The sequence below is a fragment of the Zootoca vivipara genome, chromosome 3 (genome assembly GCF_963506605.1).
Source record: "Zootoca vivipara chromosome 3, rZooViv1.1, whole genome shotgun sequence".
Taxonomy (NCBI): domain Eukaryota; kingdom Metazoa; phylum Chordata; class Lepidosauria; order Squamata; family Lacertidae; genus Zootoca; species Zootoca vivipara.
In genome coordinates this window covers 108,547,724-108,569,105 of record NC_083278.1, presented here as the reverse complement: position 1 = coordinate 108,569,105, position 21,382 = coordinate 108,547,724, and the positions used below count along the sequence as shown (strand labels likewise).

The 21,382-nt window shown below is 44.5% G+C and overlaps 2 protein-coding genes across 8 annotated transcripts in view; one reads left to right on the top strand and one right to left on the bottom strand.

Annotated features, from left to right (window-relative positions):
- Positions 1-369: 369 nt before the first annotated feature.
- ERLEC1 (endoplasmic reticulum lectin 1) lies at positions 370-18,189 on the bottom strand. The gene is made up of 14 exons (XM_035110969.2): positions 17,929-18,189; positions 14,716-14,820; positions 12,603-12,683; positions 11,405-11,482; positions 11,174-11,237; positions 10,437-10,477; positions 9,757-9,980; positions 8,547-8,697; positions 7,267-7,428; positions 6,781-6,840; positions 6,052-6,176; positions 4,430-4,507; positions 2,730-2,805; positions 370-648 (listed from the first exon to the last, which is right to left on the bottom strand). The coding sequence occupies exons 1-14, from the start codon at positions 18,094-18,096 to the stop codon at positions 577-579; spliced, it is 1,485 nt and encodes a 494-aa protein (XP_034966860.1). The 5' UTR covers positions 18,097-18,189; the 3' UTR covers positions 370-576.
- A 506-nt stretch (positions 18,190-18,695) lies between these two features.
- Positions 18,696-21,382, top strand: part of ASB3 (ankyrin repeat and SOCS box containing 3) — a 45,478-nt gene continuing 42,791 nt past the window's right edge. For 3 of the 7 annotated variants that reach the window (XM_060273126.1, XM_060273124.1, XM_060273125.1), the window contains exons 1-2: positions 18,696-18,861; positions 20,932-20,962. The gene's annotated coding sequence lies outside the window, so the exon portion shown is untranslated. Of the gene's footprint in view, positions 18,862-20,391; positions 20,470-20,931; positions 21,003-21,382 lie in introns of those variants that run through there. The other 4 variants (XM_060273122.1, XM_060273119.1, XM_060273120.1 and 1 more) reach the window with 2 other exon arrangements.

Genomic DNA, 21,382 nt, shown 5'->3' with positions numbered 1-21,382 from the left:
GGAGAGGTGCAGAGCTTGCGTTTGCGTTCCTCTGCCAAGTGAAGGAATGTCACAGTAGGCTACACACATTTCACAGCGGCCGCTGGGAAACTCTTTTGCAGCGGCTAGGAGAGGTTGGGAATTGCATTTGGTAGTCGTTTGAGCAGAAACCGCGGCTTACTCGTGTTAGAAACAGCAGTTTTACTTGCGTTTCCTGGAAGACTGAGGGTAGATGTTCTCAGCTTCATTCTTATCCCCCTTCCAGGGAATTGGGGAAGCACTCTTTCCTTGAGAGTGACAATCTCTCCACTATAGCACACTGCATCACCTTAGGGGGGGAAAAACAGACTCTGCTCCACATTACAGGGCAACCAAAAAAGTTATTCAAGATAAGGTATTCTTTTTTTAATTTTTAAAAGTTTATCAATAGCCTCTTATATACATATAATATTCACAAAGTGGTTCATGATAGTAGCTCTTTGCTGGTGAGGTCTTGCTGGTCCTTCTTGCCGTTGGTTCAAAGTGGAGAACTCCAGTGGTGTGCTCCTTTGTTGGCTTTCAAGGCCCTGAACTTTTAATGAATCCCACGTGCTATTATTAGCTGGGAATTGAAAGCATTCCGTTTTCATCTGCTGTATCCAAAATTTTACAGATAACTGGCGATTCCACCTGAAGGGAGAAATATATAGACACACAAAACAATGGTGATAAGCATCAAACGGGAGGAAGAAAACAACACCAGACCTACCATCTATAACAGAACGGATTACAAAGCGCTTGACTTGTGGCATATGTTGGAAAACTGACCCAATATTGACAGAAGGCGAAGAAGAAATAATGGCAGATACTCACGTTTATCAAAAAAATGAGGAGGGTTACATTTTGGAATGATGATGTGCAGGATAATGGCCAGCCATTTGCTTTATTAACAGCCAGCGCCCTTCAAGTGCAGGGAAAAATGATTGCAAGCAGACTATTTATGGGCACTATTTTAATGTAAGATGTGTCTTGGCTTTTAAAATTTGAAATGAACAAATGCCTTAAAAAGAAAGTGGAAGTTCTACATTCTCTCGCAGCTTATGGTTCTGAGCACTTTTAAGTTCCTTGGAGCAGAGACATGTATGTTATTTTACTTCATATGGCAGACCAAAAAATTATATTCCGTAGAAATATCTGTAGAAGCCAGAATGAGGCTATGCAGATATCAGCCGTAAAGATGAAAGACTGTTATCACCTGGGGACAGGGCAACCCTAACCTTCCCCCCATATAAGAACAAACAGCTGCCAGCAAGTCCAGCACCAGAAAATGAAATAAAATCTGTCCACAGCTCTGACAGGATGTAGGTTTCACACTAATTTAGCGGGGCCTCAAAAGGCAAGGCATTCCCCTTGAGCGCCGCCCATGGTCCTTGCAATGTTGGGAATTAGGTTGGCTAATGTGCTCTGTATACCCTCTCTGCTGTGGCAGGCCTTTGGGCAGCAATGAGGCAAGCAGACTTATCCAAAGCCCTTTGCACGCTCGCCATGATTACTGAGCATTTATCTCACAATGCCAATCCAGCACAAAATTATTTCCCATTCCTATACCAGAGTTGGGAGGGGTTCGGATCTTTAGACATCCAAAGGAATCCAGACCACCACATTAAAAAAACCAAAACATATTAATAGGTATGGCCCAAGCAAAAATTGCACTTTCTTGTGCATATCTCTCCGCTGGCAGATCCAGAGGTGGCGTCCATGAAAAGAAATTGGGAGAGAGAGAGAGAGAGGCAATTTTGGCTCATTCCCTCTTCTCTCAGGAGACCCTTGTGCCTCCCCATTGCCACTGTTCCAAAGAGTCCACTGATGTTTTGGAACAGATTTTTCTTTTCCCAGTGGCAGCTGGGGGGGGGGAGAGAGAGAGAGAGAGAACTGAACAAAAACCATTGAGTCCCCTCAGGGGAAAAGGCAGGGTAAAAATAAAAACAATGAAGAACCTTATTTCATCTGGCAAGTCTCTAACTTTTGGATGGTTTGTGCCCAATGTTCTTAGCATTAAAAAAATAAAATAAACCATCTTGTCTCGGAAAGTAGCTTTTGCCCAACCGAAAAGACAGAGAGGACATTTGCATCTCAAAACCCAAGCCTGCTTTTCAACTCTCCCAGCGTGTGGTCTAATCAGAATGTTCCTGACAAAAACATTACTCCTGCCAACAGATTTCTCATTATTTCCATCATCTGAATAGCCTCGGCTCTTGAACCCCTTCTCAAGCATGAAGGCTACTGTGCTTAGTATCGCACGAGGTGAAGAGAAACTGAATCGAAAACAGCAGCATCTCAGCGAGCCTCTCTGCTGATTTTGAAAGGCAAAGTGCCTTTAAAGACCACTCCGGCATTTGCATGGCGCCCTTGAAGAAGGGCACAGAAAATGGTTTTAATGAGCTCTCTTAGATCAATCTCGAGCCATTATCTTCCAATTAGGCCTATAAATAGAAGCTCTTGGAAAACAGTGAGTCCAGAACTGAGGGTCTGTCTCACAGGTAGGATCAGTCCACTGCCCCAATATGCACTTTAGAAAGGCTGGCCACCGGGTCCTGAAGGAAGCTTTTGTAGAAAATAAAACGCTCATTTCACAGACGGATGGGATATTGAAAGCTCTGTTTCAAAGCTTCCATGTCTTCTGTAAGTGAAATGCACTTTTCTGCAAAGGAAAAAGTGTACCGGTATTCCTAGAGGTCAGCGGGGCTGGCAACAAGGTCAGAAATACATACCCCAAGGACGTACTGACAGGAGTGAGGCTCCAGCATGTAGACAGTGACTGCGTGAGGAGAATCCGATTCTTTGCACCTGAAGACAGAAATAGATGTTAGTGGGTGACCGGCACCTAGAGAACAATGGTTTCTTAACAGACTAACGCCCGGTGCCAAGGATATGCCAGGCCTGTGAAGAAACGCTAAAGGTCTGGGTGAAATACCGCCACGATGTCACACTCCTGTGTGACATTTCCTGGTGTTGGTATACAAACGTATCGGTTTAAGCCAGGGCTTGGCAAAATTTTTTAGCCGCGGGCTGGTCCACTGCCCCTTAGACCTTGTGGCAGGCTGGAGAAGCGGCACCGGGGGGGGGGGAAATGGAAGAGGTGAGGGGGGGCAAGTAGTCCTCCTCCCCATCCTCCATCCCCAGCCGCTGCGCTTACCTCCCAGGGGCTGCCGCCGCCGCCACCACCACTACCACTGCTGCTTCTCGTGGGTAGGCAGAGAGAGCTCATCCGCTCCGCTCTCTGGCCCACAGGAGTACCAGGGCAGGGGCGGCGGAGGGAAGATGAGTGCCACGAAAGGGCTGGCTCTGGAGAGGGGCTGCTTAAAATGGCGCTCAGCCAGCTCAGCCCAGCCCCCTTCCTCCTCTAGGCAGGGCGGGGAGAAGCCAGGAAGAGGGAGGGAGAAGCCACCGGTGTGTTTGTGTGTGTGTAATGGAATGGAATGGCACAGGGAAAAAATGGCGCAGCCCGAATGAACAGAATCCCTATGCCGATCCATGGACAGTCCGCGGGCCAGATCCTGATCCGGCCCACGGGCCTTAGTTTGCCGACCCCTGGTTTAAGCAGTGATAGGCGGATGCCGTGGGTTGGGGATGCCGTGAAGCCAGCAGAGCAGGCATAATAATAATAATAATAATAATAATAATAATAATAATAATAATAATAATAAATTATACTACGCCTATCTGGCTGGCCTTCCCCAGCCACTCTGGGCGGCTTCCAACAGAACATTAAAATACAGTAATCCATCAAACATTAAAAGCTTCCCTAAACAGAACTGCCTTCAGATGTCTTCTAAAAGTCTCGTAGTTGTTTTTCTCTTTGACATCTGGTGGGAGGGCGTTCCACAGGGCGGGTGCCACTACCGAGAAGGCCCATGTAACTTGGCTTCTTGCAGGGAGGGAACCGCCAGAAGGCCCTCGGCACTGGACCTCAGTGTCCGGGTAGAACAATGAGGGTGGAGACGCTCCTTTAGGTATACTGGACCGAGGCTGTTTCGGGCTTTAAAGGTCAGCACCAACACTTTGAATTGTGCTCGGAAACATACTGGGAAGCTTGTTTGTCCAGGAAACACAAGGCAGGGATGGGCACTTGCATCAGCAGACACTAGACTGCTGAGTTAGGGGTCACTATCTAGTGAAGATGGCTGAGATTTTTATCACCCTGAGCAGCAGACATGACATTCTCTAGCAAAAGTGCTTCTGAGCGCAAAGAGTTGTTATCTGAAGCGGGGAAATAATTAAAATCCCTCGCAGAGCACAGGCAAACCTTTGGGCATGCTTAAAGATCTCAGGATTGTGCCCAGTTAGTAAAGATACAGTCATGCCGTTTCTTAAAAGTACAGCTGGGTACATTTTTAGAGCCTTCCATTAGGGCAAAGTATATAAATCAAGTTTGCCTGGAATAGGATAATTTTTAAGAGGGCCAACTCACTTCAATTTCACTGTCACCTGTCGAGGTTTGTCAGTCAAGTCACAAAGATCTCCGTTTCCGTAGTAGTGAGACACCATTCTGCCGGAAAGACGCAAAATTAGAGCTTGGTCACAACAATCAGTTAAAACGTTTAGAGCGCCAAGTCAACTCACTACTTGGTACCTATGCAAGTATTACAATGTGCCCAAGCAAAAATCACTAAAAGGGCTGAATTTTGTGTGCTGCCTTCTGGAATTTGACGCTTGCACAATGTCCAGCACTTGGAAGGCATTTTTTCTTATGAGCTTGGAAACACCAAAGGAACCCCTGTTTTACCCCTACAACAAACTGTAAGGTGGATCAGGATGGGAAAAAACGACCAGCCAAAAGATCACAAAGGGATCAGAATCGCTGTCTCCCAAGTGCAGGAGTGTGGAACATCTATGGTTCCATGGGCCAGATCCTTTTCGGGATTTGCTCTGCAGGCCAAATTTGACAGGTGGGTGTGTGGGGCCATGCACCAAGCAACCAACTGACGTCACAAATGGCAGGGGTCTGGGTGCTTTGAAGTTCCAGAGCTGGGACTTCAAACCAAATAGCAGGCAGCAAGACACTTGATTTCAAAGGTGAAAAAAGCCTTCCCGTTAGCTTTGCTGTCTGCTACATTCCTGCAGAGAGCCCTCTCACACCCCTGGACCAAGCAGGATTGCCAACGTGTTGCATCAGGTGATGAGGGAGGGGGATTCCTAGCACTGGGTTTGGATGTGTGCAAGAACTCCCCACAGAGAGCTTGTGATGGCATCCAGACCAAGCAGGATCACCTTCCTGTTGCTGTGGCCTCTTTTTGTTTGAAACATCTTGTACTTCTCCTTTAAGTGTGTAGGCAGCGGTAGCAGCGGGGTGGAGAAGACTCACCCCTCTACCCGGCTGCTGCCACTGGCTTGCTGGCTTAAAGGAGAAGCACCAGCTGCTTCAAAAAGCACTTTTGTACAGGGCTTTAATTCTCACTCATCAGAGGGTGAGCAGAGATTAAATCCTGCCTTGGCTGTACAGTCTTGTTCCCTACTGGGAACAGGGTGAACAGCCAATGCAGGATTAAATCACATCCTCCCATGCATAATAAAATAACAACAATAATTTATTATTTATACCCCGCCCACCTGGCTGGGTTTCCCCAGCCACTCTAGGCTGCTCCCAAAAGAATACAGTGGAACCTCGACTTACGAAGACGATCCGTTCCACGGCTGTCTTAAGTCGAGGTTTTTGGATGTCGAAGTGCTGCTTCGGCGCATGCGCAAAGCGCGATTTCGCGCTTCTGTGCAGGCACAGAACGCGCACGCCACTCTGCGCAGGCACAGAACGCGCAGGCCGGGCGCGCAGGGAGAAAAGACTTCCGGGGGTTGTCGACTTCGGAAGTCGAAACCTTTTTAGGTCGGTTGGCACAGTGAGGGGAATTCTACACTTTTAAAAAGCATGGGATGGATTCAAGATGCAGAGATTTTAATTTCAAGACTAAGGCTGGACACAGTAAGCATTGGTGACTTGGAAAACTATTTTGCTATATAACCGATTTTAAGGACTAGCTGCAACGACGTGGCAAGCCCACTCTCTGAGGTTTTATCCGAAAACCAACTCAGGCATACTTCACTGTTTGCAGACCATCGTCTTTGAGGTGATATGCTCTGGCCACATTTTTTTGTGCCCACTGAAGGTGTTCTTCCTTGTTCCAGGTGCCCACAACTATGGTCGTCTTGGCATTATCTTTATCCTAAAAGAGGACGACAATTCTCCTTGTTACTGAAACGAAAATGCTACACAGACCCCCTTTCTTCTTGCATGATCTGATATTTTAAATGTTTTATTCTTTGCCATGATTTCCGAGACTCAAAAGATTTGTTTCGTAGAGCACATCTGCGCACGCAGAAAAAACCCAGAAATATACTTCTGGGTTTGCCGTTTACGTAAGCAGAGGTATGACTGTATTGCGATGTTTAGTTGGTGATATATCGCAATGTTGAAAACCCTACTTGCAACGCATGTGCTCAGCGCTTCCCAAATGCCAAACGCATCCAGCTGGTGGTTGGGCACTTGGGAAAACCCTTTTTTGCCCAGCCCTGCTTTTCCTTGCCCTGCGTCAGGTGAGAGGCAGGTGGGCGTAGGTCTGCCCAAAAGGTCCTTGTGGACTGACAGTTCCCCAAACCCCTTGCACAGCGCCCTAATAAAACACAGCAGCAGTAGCAAAGGCACCAATGAATTTTACTAACTCTGCAGCCCTGCTTTCAAGATCTTTCCTGTGAAGCAGCAAATTTCATTTAAAAAAGCTGTATGTGGCCACCTAGTGGCAGAACCTTCCAACCGCTGTTTCTACGTACCTTGTGATACTGATGCACGTACTTGCCATAGCAGAATTCATACCTCCACCAGCCAACACCCTAGGAAGAAGAGAAGGCAATTAAACTCAAGCAATCCAAGCTGCTTCCAGCAAGCACGACACCCATTAGGTTAATATACAATGTACGTTTCTAACCCTCAGCTCTAGACATAAAGTCTAGACATAACATGATGGCACTGTTAGAGTTTTGAGACCTGGGGGAGGGAGGGGGGAAGGAAGGTACACTTCCAAGGTCCAAGCTGAGACCCACTCTTTTTACTGTTCTGCTATGTTTAACATTTGTAGGAAGACAAAATACAAAACTTAACACGACTGGGGTTCTGGGTGGAATCAGAGAAATAATGGGATGGAAATGGCAAAAGGAATCACGGAGCAAAATGAGCAGGAGCTAGCCTGAGCCTGGTTATGGAATGAAGGCAAAACACGTGTGCGAAGTACAGCCCAGTGCATAGAATTGATTCCTCACCCCATGAAAGCAGTAAGACCCGCTAAGGAACTCTTTTATGAGCTGATCGTCGGTCAGTTTGGAAATGTGTGTCGTTCCAACCGTCAACAGATGTGGTGTTCCAACGGCAACTGGCTTGTGGAAGGAGGAAAACCTCTCTTCCTTTGCTGAATTCACTTCTTCCTGAAATTTAAATATGTGCAGATTTAGATGGTACTGGGCATCTGATTTTAGAGAGGATAGCCCTCTTAGTCTGCTACAGAACACAATGAAAGAGTCACATTCTATGTTAAAGATGAACAGATGTATTGCGACATGCACTAATGTGCACTAGTGCACATGGGTCAAAAGCAGGCTGAATACTGCATGCTCACTGACCCTCAGTTGGCAGATTCCCATGTTTCACACATATCATATTGAAAGATCTACATTGGCTCCCAGTATGTTTCCGAGCACAGTTCAAAGTGTTGGCGCTGATCTTTAAAGCCCTAAATGGCCTCAGTCCAGTATACCTGAAGGAGTGTCTCCACCCTCATCGTTCTGCCCGGACACTGAGGTCCAGTACCGAGGGCCTTCTGACGGTTCCCTTGTTGCGAGAAGCCAAGTTGCAGGGAACCAGGCAGAGGGCCTTCTCGGTGGTGGCGCCTGTCCTGTGGAACGCCCTCCCATCAGATGTCAAAGAGAAAAATAGGTACCAGATTTTTAGAAGACATCTGAAGGCACAGCCCTGTTTAGGGAGACTTTAAATGTTTAATTGTTTTATTTCATTTTTCTGTTGTAAGCCGCCCAGAGTGGCTGGGGAAACCCAGCCAGATGGGCGGGGTATAAACAATAAATTATTATTATTATTATTATTATTATTATTATTATTATTATTACACAGGTAAAGGGGGGTTGATGTTAACACAGTGTGGCCAAAAAGCCACAACCATGAAACATACGGCTTGTGAGACTTCTAAACCGAGCTCAAATGTATATAAGAAAAGCACAGCAGCCTTAAACTGTTCCAGTAGTTGGTGATCACACAATTCTTCTAGCTTTCATAGACTGATTTAATATCTGCAGCACACTATTGGTTCCTGAATGGGGTTAAGATAGTCAGGGCAGAACTGGGCAACCTGTTTGGCTTGGGGGGGGGGGAAGAGAAAGCAGGACACCACTTTCCTGCCACTGAAATCCCAGGATGAATTTTGCGTAGCAGAATTCCCCAGCAGAAGTAAAACCTCGCCATCTAGAAAGGGCAGATTAATAGTGGGATTTCCCACACTTGTGTCATCAGCGATACGCCCCTGGGCTCCTACCTCCTTGGCTCTTCTGAAAGGCACCTTCATCATTTCCTGCTGCTGTTGGTGCTCCTGCTCCAGCTGCTCCAGTTTTTCCAAGTTATGGGGCTTAAGTGGGGCTCCTGGCAGTGACTGGCAAAATATGTCATTCACGGGGGACGCTCTGAACCTGCGCAAACAACAGCAAACTTTTGGAGTGGTTCACTCACAGCCTCCGCACAAAAGGTTTTGTGGCCCCAATATAGCATATACTACTAAAAAAAATCAAAACTGCTTTATAAAAGAAATTTAACTGATCCACCATTGTTTTTCAAAAATAAATAAATCTAAAAGAACATTTTTACTTCCTGGTTCTCACTAATATTAGAAAGCTCATATCTACACCAAGTTTCTGGGGACACAATTACACATTACACCAAACATTGGGTTGCCACTGTAAACAGAACCCCATATCAAGTTTTTAAAATCTCTCTCATTATAGGTAAAACCTCTTGGGTCATAATGTCAACACCCCGTGTATTTTTCTGTACTTACACCAGGGATGTGGAACTGAGGCAAAGAAGCACAGCAGGTGAATATATTACAATGCTGATAGGTTATCCAACATTTTTACAGGAGAAGAGATAATCTGATGCAGAAGTGCCTCTTCTGGTAGCCAGCCTGTCTCAGGTATAACAACTTGCTGAATGTCACACTAGAACATGGTTTAGTTCAACATTACAAGATAGGATGAGCTAAGGGAGCCTTGGACCCATATGCTAACCTCTGCCCTCAGCCATATTTACTTTTGATTTCTCTTATTTTGTGTAAATCGGGAATTGTGCCTTATAACACTGTGGTCATTTTAAGAACAAGCCAACTCCCGACAGAGGCTGGCTTCTGAAGCTGGCTGATTGCACTAATCAGAGTTGGCTATAAATCACAATCCCTGGCTTGTACCCAAAACGCAAGCAGAGATTCAGTGTAAATGAATAAAATTGCAGCGGAAGGACTCGCCCTGGCTGCACAGGAAGAGGGGAGGGGAGTGTATGAGTCCAAGGTCTGTTCCAGCCTCTGCATGATTTAGCATGATGTACAAATTATGTGCAGTACAGCCTGGAACCTCCCTTAGGTAACAGATGAAAGATCTGTGAGGAGAGTGAATGAGAGGGAACTCTTTCAGAAAATATCGTTCCAGGTAGCTACTAGAAGGCCTGACCTGGATGCAGCATTGGCCTGAATTCCTTACCTGTATTTAGGATGGCTGCATAAGAGAGGGGTCAAAATGACCACTTCATATTCACATGTAGTAACTTCAGCCACTGAAAGGATTTCATGCTTGGCCTCAGGATGGCAGACATACATGACTGAACTTGATCTGGGCAGGTTTTGCCTCAGGGTACAAGGTGTGCCATTTCCCATCCCAATGGGATAATATGGGGTCATCTGCCCTTCTATATTTTTCATAGGAATCTATAGTACCAAAATAAAACAAAGAAAACGAAAGTATTACTTTGAGCGACTACTAAGTTTGCTTACATGTGAATTCTTCTTTAGCACGTCTACTTTGCATTCAGTGGATTTTCTGCTCTGCAGCCATGGTAGAAACTATCTTGTAGGGGGGGAAAACACAACTCAACCTAATCTGGCAATGCAGTGTATAGCATCAGGGCTAACAAAAACAGTCACTTTCCCTTAATAGAAACAGACTTGAATCAAACAATATTATCTGCGAGAAAAGGAAGAACACATCAACTTCAAAAAGAGAGAGGGAGCTTCAACAATCTAGATCAGCCTTTTCTGGGGCTGATGAGGAGCTTCAGTCCCGAACATCTGGATGGCATTAACTTGCTGAAGGCTGATCTAGATACAGATATGAATTAAACTGATCATGGAGCAGGAGCGCAAAGGCAACCTTTTCCTACTTGCCTCTTCTGCACTGTCTTTCTCATTTTCCTCCTCTTCTTGCTCTGGAAAACATTGCAAGCAGGATAAGCATCACATTTTAGTCAGTTTGCGATATAGAAACCAACAGAGAGCCAGGAAGCAAATCTGCTGAAACAAAGATTCTGTATCTCAACAGAATCCAGTATTGATTGAGAGACTCGACACTGCCATTCAAATATAAGCTACATGCCAGCCTGTGAATACTGAACAGCATGAATGAGGAAAGGGGACATTTTCAGGCAAGATTTAAAGGAGGTCCTGGTTTCTCCATGTCGGGGTTATTTTCAGTCACAGATGGTGGGAAAATAGACGAGTGTTTGAAGTGCCATGACCCGCGCAGATATAACAGAAGTTTCTTGCTCAATCCCTATAAACCCAGCAGGGTGAAACTGCACCCATCTTGCCCACTGGACACCTAAGCTGCCTTTGAACTTGACTCACATGAATGGCTTGGACATGATGTTTGACCATGCTCTATAATGGGGGGAGGGGGATAGAAAGCACACAAATCTGTGTAGTCTTAAATCCCAAAAAGTGAGAGCTGAGCATTGTATGTGTAATGTGTGCTTAGGCTCTTCTCAAACGTCACACTGAATGTTTGGATGGTGCTGATTGTTGGTGAGCAATGGGATAAATTACACAGTGCTTTCCCTAGTGAGTTGAGTGAATGGATGATATCTTCTTCCTGACCACTGACATTTAAAGGCAAAATAACAAACCTGGATCAAGTATCGGGCTCTTGTGTAGCATGTTCCCAAGAAAGTATTCTTGAATATTTATTTTCTACACACAAAAAGAGAAAAGACAGACATCTTCACTTTTTTGTTTTACAACAACTGTTTCTCTTCCAATGCTTCAATCTTTGTCATGCCAACAGATAACAAAACAATAAAATCGTCAGTTTCAAGCTTTATTTTACCCTTGAGGACCAAAGTTTTAATGAGACATACCTGCCCAGTTTCCTTCTCTTCATGATACTGACGAATGTGTTTGCCGTGACAAACTTCGTAAGTCCAATAGGATTCAATCTAAAGATATATATATTTGGCATTAACTGGAACACAGAGTACAGGCAAATCTATTTTTTAAAAAACAAAGCAGCAGCCCAAGTGAAAGGACAACCTTGAGACGTGATTATTTATAATAGCTTCACAGCAAAAGCATTTAGTTTTTTTGCACGTTTAGGGTCTTAATATATATAAAAGGTGATGTCACCATTGTTTTAATGTAACGAAGGAAGTCTTTATGTAAAGGAAATGTTAACCAACAGTTGTTGTTAATGTCAACAACCATGGAACGAGCTTCAGCGCAATGTCTTTAATGTTCCCACTGCAACCTGTGGATCATGCAGAGAACTGAAACCAACTCCAGCCCTTCCTATATAAACTTTGGGCTCCATTAAGTTGCATTATGAACAGTGGCTTCCCTACTTCAGACCATGCAGGAATCTGCAGGATTAAAGTCCCACAGAGAATCCTTGGTTACTAATGGTACTCAAGGCTGTTCTTGCGATAAGGGAACAAGTCAACAAAATGGATGGGTAAGAATATTTAGATTTGCAGCTTGCCCTCCCTTCAAGGGCTCAGGGCATGTTGAAATGTGTTGCGTTTCCATAGCAAGCAAATGAAAAGAGAAAGGAAAAAGTAGCTGCAAGATGTAATCAGAGACTCTATTTGAGAGGCAAGCTTCTCGGGCATCTATGGAATTCACTCTAGGTTAGCCCTTGGTTCTTGAGCTCGAGTTGGTGAGATGCAGCACCCCACGGCTGCTTAACACCGCCATAATCTATCAGTGCCCTGAATTAAATGAGGTGGCCTAATGAAACTGTGCTCTTTCAGTTCCAAAGGGCATAGGCAGACACGCTGCACAACACATTTTCCACCCTGTATTCATTCAGGCGTCAGTTGGAATTATTCAAAAACAATAATTTCCATTTTAAAGTCACAATTGTGTCCATGGTTGGGTATCCATAATGCCCACTGACTTACAGGAAAATTTGGCGCCAGACAGAAACAGCAATGTGTCTGTGTGGTGCTGGTGGGTTTACTGGAAATAAAACATGCACTTTTACTGAGCTTATCCACTCTATAACACATAGAGTGATGTCAGGATCTGTAGCCTTTTGCCTCAAATTCAAAGTGGACATACCCTGTAAGAGCAGCTGCTTTGTTTAAAGAGGGGCTCCAACAATTCTGCAGGGCTGGGCCCTTTGTAGTCCTTTTCTTCCTCCTAAAACGAGAACAGCTGGATGTCACTATTCATGGAGGGACACAGAGCTAGGTACATTCATTTACCGTATTTTCGCAAGTTCCTTAAAAAATTGGCATACACAACCCAGTACACAAAGGCTATAATCCCCAAATAGTTTTGATATTTATGGTTTCCAGGCAGTAATTACTTGTTGTCAACTCCATATGCTGAAATGTCCTGTTGGTTTTCTTAAAAGGTCTGGAAAAGAAACCACACAGGCCAAGATCCACAGAAATATAGAAGCAGTTCTATGGATCCAAGAGGAATTTATGCTTCTCATCGCTACAGAAAACTGCTTTTGAAACCAAGGGGAATTTCTACTGCAAAAAATTCTACTAAGCTACCACAAGCCACTTGCATAAATCTAAGTAGCTCTTTCGATTCTGCTCTGATTTATTGTTGATGCAAATGTGTCCTTTGCGCTCTCACACACATATAAAATTTCGTGTGTATGTGTGTGTATATACACATAAAAAGATGTTCAAATTCATTAACTTATTGCTTATGTGCCAGTATTTCTGGAACGACACTGTTTTATAGTGACTTGCAGAGCAGTAACATATTTTTGTGCTTAAGACCACAAGATAAAATAATACCATTAAGTATATTCAAGATAAACATGTATCTTTATACGAATTCCAATGCACATATTTGCATAATTACACCTGTATCCTGCCTAACTGAACATCTGCTCCTAGCAATTTACAAAACCACGTCATTCCTTCCCACATCCACAGCTAGGCAAATGCAAGACAGCAACTAACATATAAACATCAATTTAGTACTCCCAATAATTCAGGTTATCAAATTATGAGTAATAGCAACTTGGGATTATTAGTATTAATAAAATAATAATAATAATAATAATAATAATAATAATAATAATAATAATCTATACATACATACTCTGCCTTTCCCCCTTATTAGACTCAAGGATATGTTAGAGATCTTCTTGTTCAAGGTGTTCCAAAGGGATTTGACATCCTTCCACAGGGACTGCAAGATGGAGCTGTTCCACCTTGCCTTCGGCTTAGACTCACTCTGACCTTTTATATGGGATTTGGTATATAAATTTCCCCTTGGCTTTTTTGCTGGCCCATGTAGGACAAGCATAGATAGCTGGTTCAGGTGAATATCTGATGTTTCCTCCCTTTATGGTCTTGATTTATGGGCTATTACTAAAGTGAGGGGACATGGGTGGCACTGTGGGTTAAACCACAGAGCCTAGGGCTTGCCGATCAGAATGTCAGCAGTTGTGAGCTCCCGTTGCTCGGTCCCAACTCTTGCCCACCTAGCAGTTCGAAAGCACGCCAGTGTAAGTAGATAAATAGGTAAAGCTCCGGCGGGAAGGCAAACGGCATTTCCGTGTGCTGCTCTGGTTCGCCAGAAGCAGCTTTGTCATGCTGGCCACATGACCTGGAAGCTGTACGCCGGCTCCCTCGGCCAATAATGCGAGATGAGTGCTGCAACTTCAGAGTCGGACACGACTGGACCTAATGGTCAGGGGTCCCTTTACCTTTTACTAAAATGAGGCTGTATTTTAAGCTGTATTTTAATTAACTGGTTTTTTTCTATTAATTTTTTTTTGTAATTTATATTTGGTGATAGCTGCCCTGAGCCCGACCCTGGCCAGGGAAGGCGGGGCATAAATATTATTTATTTATTATTATTATGATTCATTAAAAATGAAGCTTCCATTCAAAGGCAGGCCAAAATTCATTTGCCTGTTATGTCACAGCTAATTACTCTCTCTCTGTGTCTCTCTCTTAAGACAAACAAACACACTGAAGGTGTTTTAAATGTATTTAACACATCCTAAATATTTTATAGAAAGGTGATGGTATGTTTTATACATAAATTTATGTTTTATAAATAATTTTAGGCTGTAATCCTACACATTTTTATCTGGGTGAATGGAGCTTTCTTCTGAATAGATATGCACAGGAATGTTCTGTTAGTTGCTGAGTAGAAACTCCTGCTTTAAAAGAGAGAGAGAAGACACAGAACTTACCTCATTTCCGCTGGCTAACATCGGAAGAATACACTTATATTTTTCTTTTTCTGAAGTTGTCATAATGATGTAATGATCTTCTTTATACAAAACCCCAGCAGTGGGCTTAAAAAGAAAAAGGTGGAAATGCCTCAAATGTAAGCAAATATTAAAATGTAGTCTTAAATAGGTCTGCTGACTAGTTACTAAAATAGTATTTCAATACAATCTTTGTTTATTGCTTCTGACCACAGGCCACTGCAAACATATTAAAATGCCTATTAGCATAGACATCAAACATAGATAGATAAATCAATCAATCAATCAATCAATCAATAAATATACACATCATTTAAAATTTAACCTTAGCACTTTCTGGGTTACTTGTAGAATTAGCTTGCTTAAGCCACCTTTACAAAGCACTGAAATATGGTTCAAGAGTCTTGTAACTTGTGTAACGTCACTTCCACCAGGTTACCAAGCAGTCTTTTGAGCAATGTAATGTTGAGGGTTTTCTAGAATGTTGTCCCTCTTCATTACTAGAAGACACAAGGCACAGCTTTTTCATATCACAGAAGAGAGCTGTCTAGAAGCTCCACCCGCAATATTGACAAGAGCAGAGTTATTTGTGCCGTAAATTTACTTAACCTGCTTCACTCAATTGAACAGTCTTCGCATCTTGTAGGCTATCATGACTGCAGGGCATAAGGACATGGAAGCTGCTTTACATACAACAAAACAGGCAGTTGGTCCAGTCAGTGTTGTTACATGCCCTGCCATTATGACTTTTCAAGTACTGTAGTGGTTATGTAGAATGCTGTTAAGCTCCATGCAATTTTAATCATTTCCCTCCTTACAAACGTTAATGATTTAATTGCTGTACACCATCTTGTAAATTCCCCTTAGCACAGCAACAAAACAGCTAATTTTCCAATACATTAAGTTTGTTCCCCTCTTTCAACTGTTCATAGCTTATACACAATCAATACAATACTGATGGTGTTATCTTCTCCCTCTGCCCTGGACTCAAGCAATGCTCATTCTTGCCACAGTCAAGGACTCCCTCAAAATCCCCCCAATATTCCTTTGCAGAAAGGGCTGCATGTAACTCAAAAATTGTCAGAATTTAAACTGTCTGAGCATGTAGTCACCAGTAGTTATTGGTAAGGGATGAGAAGACGTTATTAGTCACTTTTTTCAGAAAGGTGAACTCAAAGTGATTTACAAGAACAAAATATTGGGCAGCCAACTTTTACTTCTTAATAGGAACCCCATGGTATACTCACATATTTTAAGTGAACAAAAACAACAGTAAATATATATTCAACTTGTCATGACAATTACAGCATATCTGATCTGCATGAAGCAGTCTTAGGCATGCTTTCTTGCTTAATAACAAAAGAAATGCCCCGAGAGGTACATATAGTTGAGCAATCCTTGCAAGAAACACAGCTGCGTGTTCACTAGAGATTGGCCAGTGGCTCCACCAGTAGACCACAGTCTATCACCTCCCAACCCAAATAACCAGATGGAACCATCCCATTCAGGGCTAAAATAGCAGATGCTGAGGGACAAGCATTCTCAATGACAGCAGTCTCTCCATAACAGCATCCTCCAGGATCACATCAGAGGTTCATGAGAATCAGACCATGTTCCAAACAGTGGCCAATCATTTGTATCTAGGGGTACAAACAGGACACAAAGATGACAACACCCTTGATCCTGCCTGTCCCTCACCGTCTTCTGGAAGGCTCCATCTTGGTTATCACATGCAACAGCTGTTGACAGACTTACCATCTGCCATAAAAATAATCGGTGTCCATATGGGTCCATCACGGGAAAAACGGATTCAAAAAGCCACAGCAAAGTTATTTATATGGGTCAACTGAAACATCACTAATTAGGGAGCAAGTTTCTGAGTTCTCCTGGATTCTTTCTGTGCTTGGAGAACACCAACGCCTGCTCATTAATTTGTGGTGTCCCCTCAAAATCAACCCTACCACATTTCTTTCTTTAAAGACAAGGGTGTGCAGAAGGTAGAATACAGCCTAATGACTGATCTCTGGGTTATCTGCAGCAATCATTACTCACAATGACAGTTTCGAAAAGTACTCTCTTCCATGCACACAAAAGCTCATGCCAATGACAAACTTAGTTGGTCTCTAAGGTGCTACTGGAAGGAATTTGTTTTATATTGTTTCTCTTCCCTTAAGTTTTACTACTGCAAAGGAAGAAAGACAACCTTGAGGGTAGCCAGAAATTGATAGTGTGTGTGTGTGTGTGTGTGTGTGTGTGTGTGTGTGTAAGGGCTGCAAGCTCAAGGTTATTTCATTCTGAGGACATATCTTTTGCTCCACCATTGCTGGATCTCAGGGTCAAGAGTAAAAAGAAAAGACAAGACCCTGCATTTCAATATGAAAGGCTGCATCCCTTGTGCGCTGCACCCTCCTGCTCTTTATTTAAACTGTGTGCTTATCCCCAGATATTTATCGGCCGCTTCTTTCCGCAGGCAAAATGGATGAGAGAAGGATGGCGAACTCCCTTTCGGTTTCGGCAAGACTTTTATGAGGGCCTGGAAAAAGAGGAGACAGGACTGCCATCTTCAAATATCTTAAGGGCCATTATGTAGGAGAGGCAGCAAACTCGTTTTTGTTTTTTCTTTCCCTGCCCCGAGGGACTCCAAGAAAGGAGACTTTAAATGAGGAAGCTCTTTTCATTCCTCTGCCTCATAGTATGGGTTCTGGATACTCATGGAGATGAGCTGGTGAAATCAAGAGCTCACCTATTGCTAAAGAGTCATTTTACGTTCTGGTACCATTTTGTACATTAGACTAGAGTGCAAACACTTATAAAGTTTTCTGAAGTTTTCTTCCAACCCCTGCACCCTCACATCTGAGTAATGTTGAAATGTCATCTTCTATAGCTGTTTCACAGCTAAATACAAGAAAAGTGCTGTGGAAATTGAATTACCCCGGCCAGGTAGAAGCTCTTCGGCAGCGGAACAGACAGCCTCGGGAGGTGGTGGACTCTCCTTTCTTGGCGGTCATGAATGCTTTAGTTGAGATTCCTGCATTGCAGGGGGTTGGACTAGATGACCCTAGGGGGACAATTCCCACTATACGGTGCTGTGAGGCAGCTCCCTCCGGCCTGGACCCCTGCATCCAGTCTCTTCCCCGCTCCCCCGTCCTCATCGCCGCCTGGCCAACCTTCCCTCCCCTCAGACCGGCCACCTACCAGGGTGAATTCGTTGCCCGGCCAGTTCACTCGGAAAGGAACGTCGTCGTTGAACTGTGGGAGCGACCTTCCTCCGGCCCCGGCCGCCGCCTTCGCCCTCAGCATGGTTACCACCACCAGCAGCAGCGCCGCCGGCCCCCAACACTGCCGCTGCCCTCGCCGCTCCATCGTGTGGCGGAGCCCGGCGCGGGCGACAGGCGCCCCCACAGCCACCAAACATCGGACGCCCAGGGAAGCCGGCCACGTCTACTTCCGGAAGGAGGGGTGGTTGGCTGCGTGAAAGTCTGCGTCACTTCCTGGCCGTTTAAAACCAAACGAATGGACCAACGGCCGTCTCACGGGTAGCCGGCCGGCCCGCTCTTTCCGTGCCTCTCTATGGCGCGCCGGCCCGCAGTTTCCCAGCGTCGGTTTTAATCCAGCAGGAAAAATATAGAGGCGCCCACCAGTCGCAGCAGCTGGTTCCCACTCAAGACCGTTAAGCGCAGATGTGCAGAAAACCACTGGCACCTCGTATCCGTTTGTCGCCTGTCATGTTTGCTGGAACTGGTGGGATTTGTAGTTCAGCCGCAGGTTCCCCGCATGCGCTGTAATTTTTTTAAAAAACCACCTCACGGAACCTCATATTGCCATGTTTGTGCCACTCTTTACATTTAGTTTCTCTATGCACTTCATCCGAACGTTCCAATTGGAAACCCGCATTGTCACTACGACTGGCGGTGGCCACGCCCTCCCTTTCTTAAAGGAAAAGAGACGGGGAGAGAAAAAATAGCTGAATCAACATCCGGGGCAGGCTCGGCAAGCGCGTTGCCTGGGGAGACGGCGCGAGGTAAAAGACCGAGGAGCGGGCGGGGGAGTGGAACGGAGGCGAGCAAAGCATTCGACCCTTCCCCCGCCTCCGCCCGTCTTCGGCTCATTCCGGAAAATTTCGCGAAGGTTAGTTTTCCCGCCTTTTGCCCTCCGGCGACGGACGGCGTTCTGTCGTTCCGTGCTATTTTGTGTGGACCGGCCACATTCCCGTCGGAGCATGCGCAGTGCGTTCCCAGCCCGTGAGGGAAATGTTCCGTTTGTGAGGCGGTGGAGCGAAGTACTGTAGTCGTGTTCTAATAACTCCAAACATATTCATACGTAGTGCTGTGTGTCACATAAAAATACCAAGCCGGCTTACAAGGATACATACAAAAGACAAATACAACAAAAGCCGGAAATTAAAACAAGATGTCAGTTGACCGTTTGGGGGGGGGGTGTACTGTATACTCTTAGTTGTCTGCATAGGCCTTGGCGGGACAGAACTAAGTTTTTCTCGGGGTTTACAGAATTCGCCTTCCGAATGGGTCTTGGAAAAGTATTCCCCCAAGACTGGGCTGCTGGCATTTTATGAAGGGAGTAGAAAAACCCCGAGCGTAGGAAACCAGGCTCCCAAAGAGCCTCTCCGTTTTCTCAGGATGCAAAAACGCATTTTATGGGCCTTCACCCAGCCAGGCCAGGCCCTGAATCCAGAGATTTCACAGCTCCATGGAGCTCCCCTTCCCCACGAAATGTTTCAGCTCAAGGCCAGTCTTTTGTGCCTTTGATAAGATAAGATATGGTATCTTTACTGCATTGTCATTGTCCCCTTGCGGGAACAACGAAATTACTCGGTTGCTACATCCACTCAGATAAAGCATTCCGCATAATCCAAAATTACAAAAACCTAATTAAAAACAGTAAATATAATACAAAATAACAAGTAAAATAAGATGACTTCGAAGTCCAGGCTTTCCATTTAAGGCCAAAATTGCTCTAGAGAAGAAACTGTTCCTGAGACGGCTCGTTCTTGCCTGCATCGTTCTATATCTCCGTCCCAATGGCAGGAGCTGAAAGAAATGGTGACCAGGGTGCGTTGGATCTCTTGATATATCTAGTGCTTTTCTATGGCACCTGGTGGTGTAGATTTGTTCTAAGGTGGTGAGTGAGCAGCCAATAATGCTCTCTGCTGTTTTAATAATTCTACACAGCCCTGCTCTGTCCTGGGAAGTACAGCTTCCGTACCACACACATAAACCGTATGTGAGCACGCTCTGTATGGCACAGTGATAGAAGGCAAGCAGCAGCTTTTGTGGAAGATGGTTTTTCCTTAAAATTCTCAAAAAATACAGTCTTCTTCTTCACAATCCCCCTTGTATTAACACTCCAGGACAGATCCTCCTGTAACTCAATGCCTAGAAATCTAAACGTTGTTACCCTCTCCTCACAAATTCCGTCAATCAAAAGTGGCTTGAGTAAACACCTGTTTCCTGCGTCCTTGAGGATTTTTATTTGTTTTTTAAAATAAATGTTTCCAGCCGTCGTCTCTTGCAAGGTGATCCGGTCAACGTACGTTGCACTTAACTTATTAAAGTGCGTACACAATCTTCTTGCCCAATGAGGTTTAAGCCAATTCGAGCATTTCACGTCGGGGAGGGATCTTATTTTGCGTGGTGTTGACAACACACGAGTTGTATTTCCCGGTGGAAGAACATACGAATCGCCTTGCTGTGAAAAGAAGAGATTAGAAGGGATCATGTGTGTCTTGAATTCCTTCCCTTCTGGTTGTTTCGCAATGTTTTGTGGAAGGGAATAGCGTTCTCATATAAGTGGAACATGGCCACTTCCCTAGAAAGCCAGGTTTTTTTGGGGGGGGGGGCTTGCTGCAGGTCAGCATGATGGTGCATAGCTTGCACAGGAGCAGAAATGTCTGCTTTTTCCTCTTTCCTGTCAGGGTGAAGTATGGCAGCAGCAAGTTAGCCCGTTCCTGCAGTCAGTTATTTTCCCCCCTTAAGAAGAATCCTTGATGGAAGACGGGCAGCCACAAAAGTCCAAAAGAAGCCAAGGGAGATGCAAATGTATGCAACCCTGTGAATTGGCTCAGCTATAATTAGGGGTGTATTATATTGGCTGGATTTCCCTTCAGACCATCTGTGCACAGTAATTCAAGCAAATGTTTAATATCTCCACTCATGCAATCTTTTCTGTGCTTTATTTCAGATTCCCTGGAGTTCGCCTGTGACTGTTGAAGGTGACATATGTTAACTTAGCATTTGTGTGTGTCAAAGCAGGTAGGGACTCTTTTCTTATAACTCGGTTCTTCAACAGAAGAGAAAAAAAAATACACTGTGCGAGATATGTTAGGTCTGCTCTTCTTCTGAGACGTATAATAAAAATTGCTGATCCCATAGTGTGTCTCGTTAGTTTTATAGTGAACTAAGATTGTGGATAGGAATTTGGTTGCTTCTGAACTACACTGTGTGTGATAAAAATAATATACCATGCAGGAAATATTGTGATTCTGGATACATGAAAATACAATGCACCTGATCCAAATCATATTTATTCAGATGCAGACCCCCCTTGATTTCAGGGGGACTGACTGACTTGGAAGAGTGTTTTAGGACTGACCACTTAGGGTGTTTTTCATGTGACATTTTGTACTTGCGCC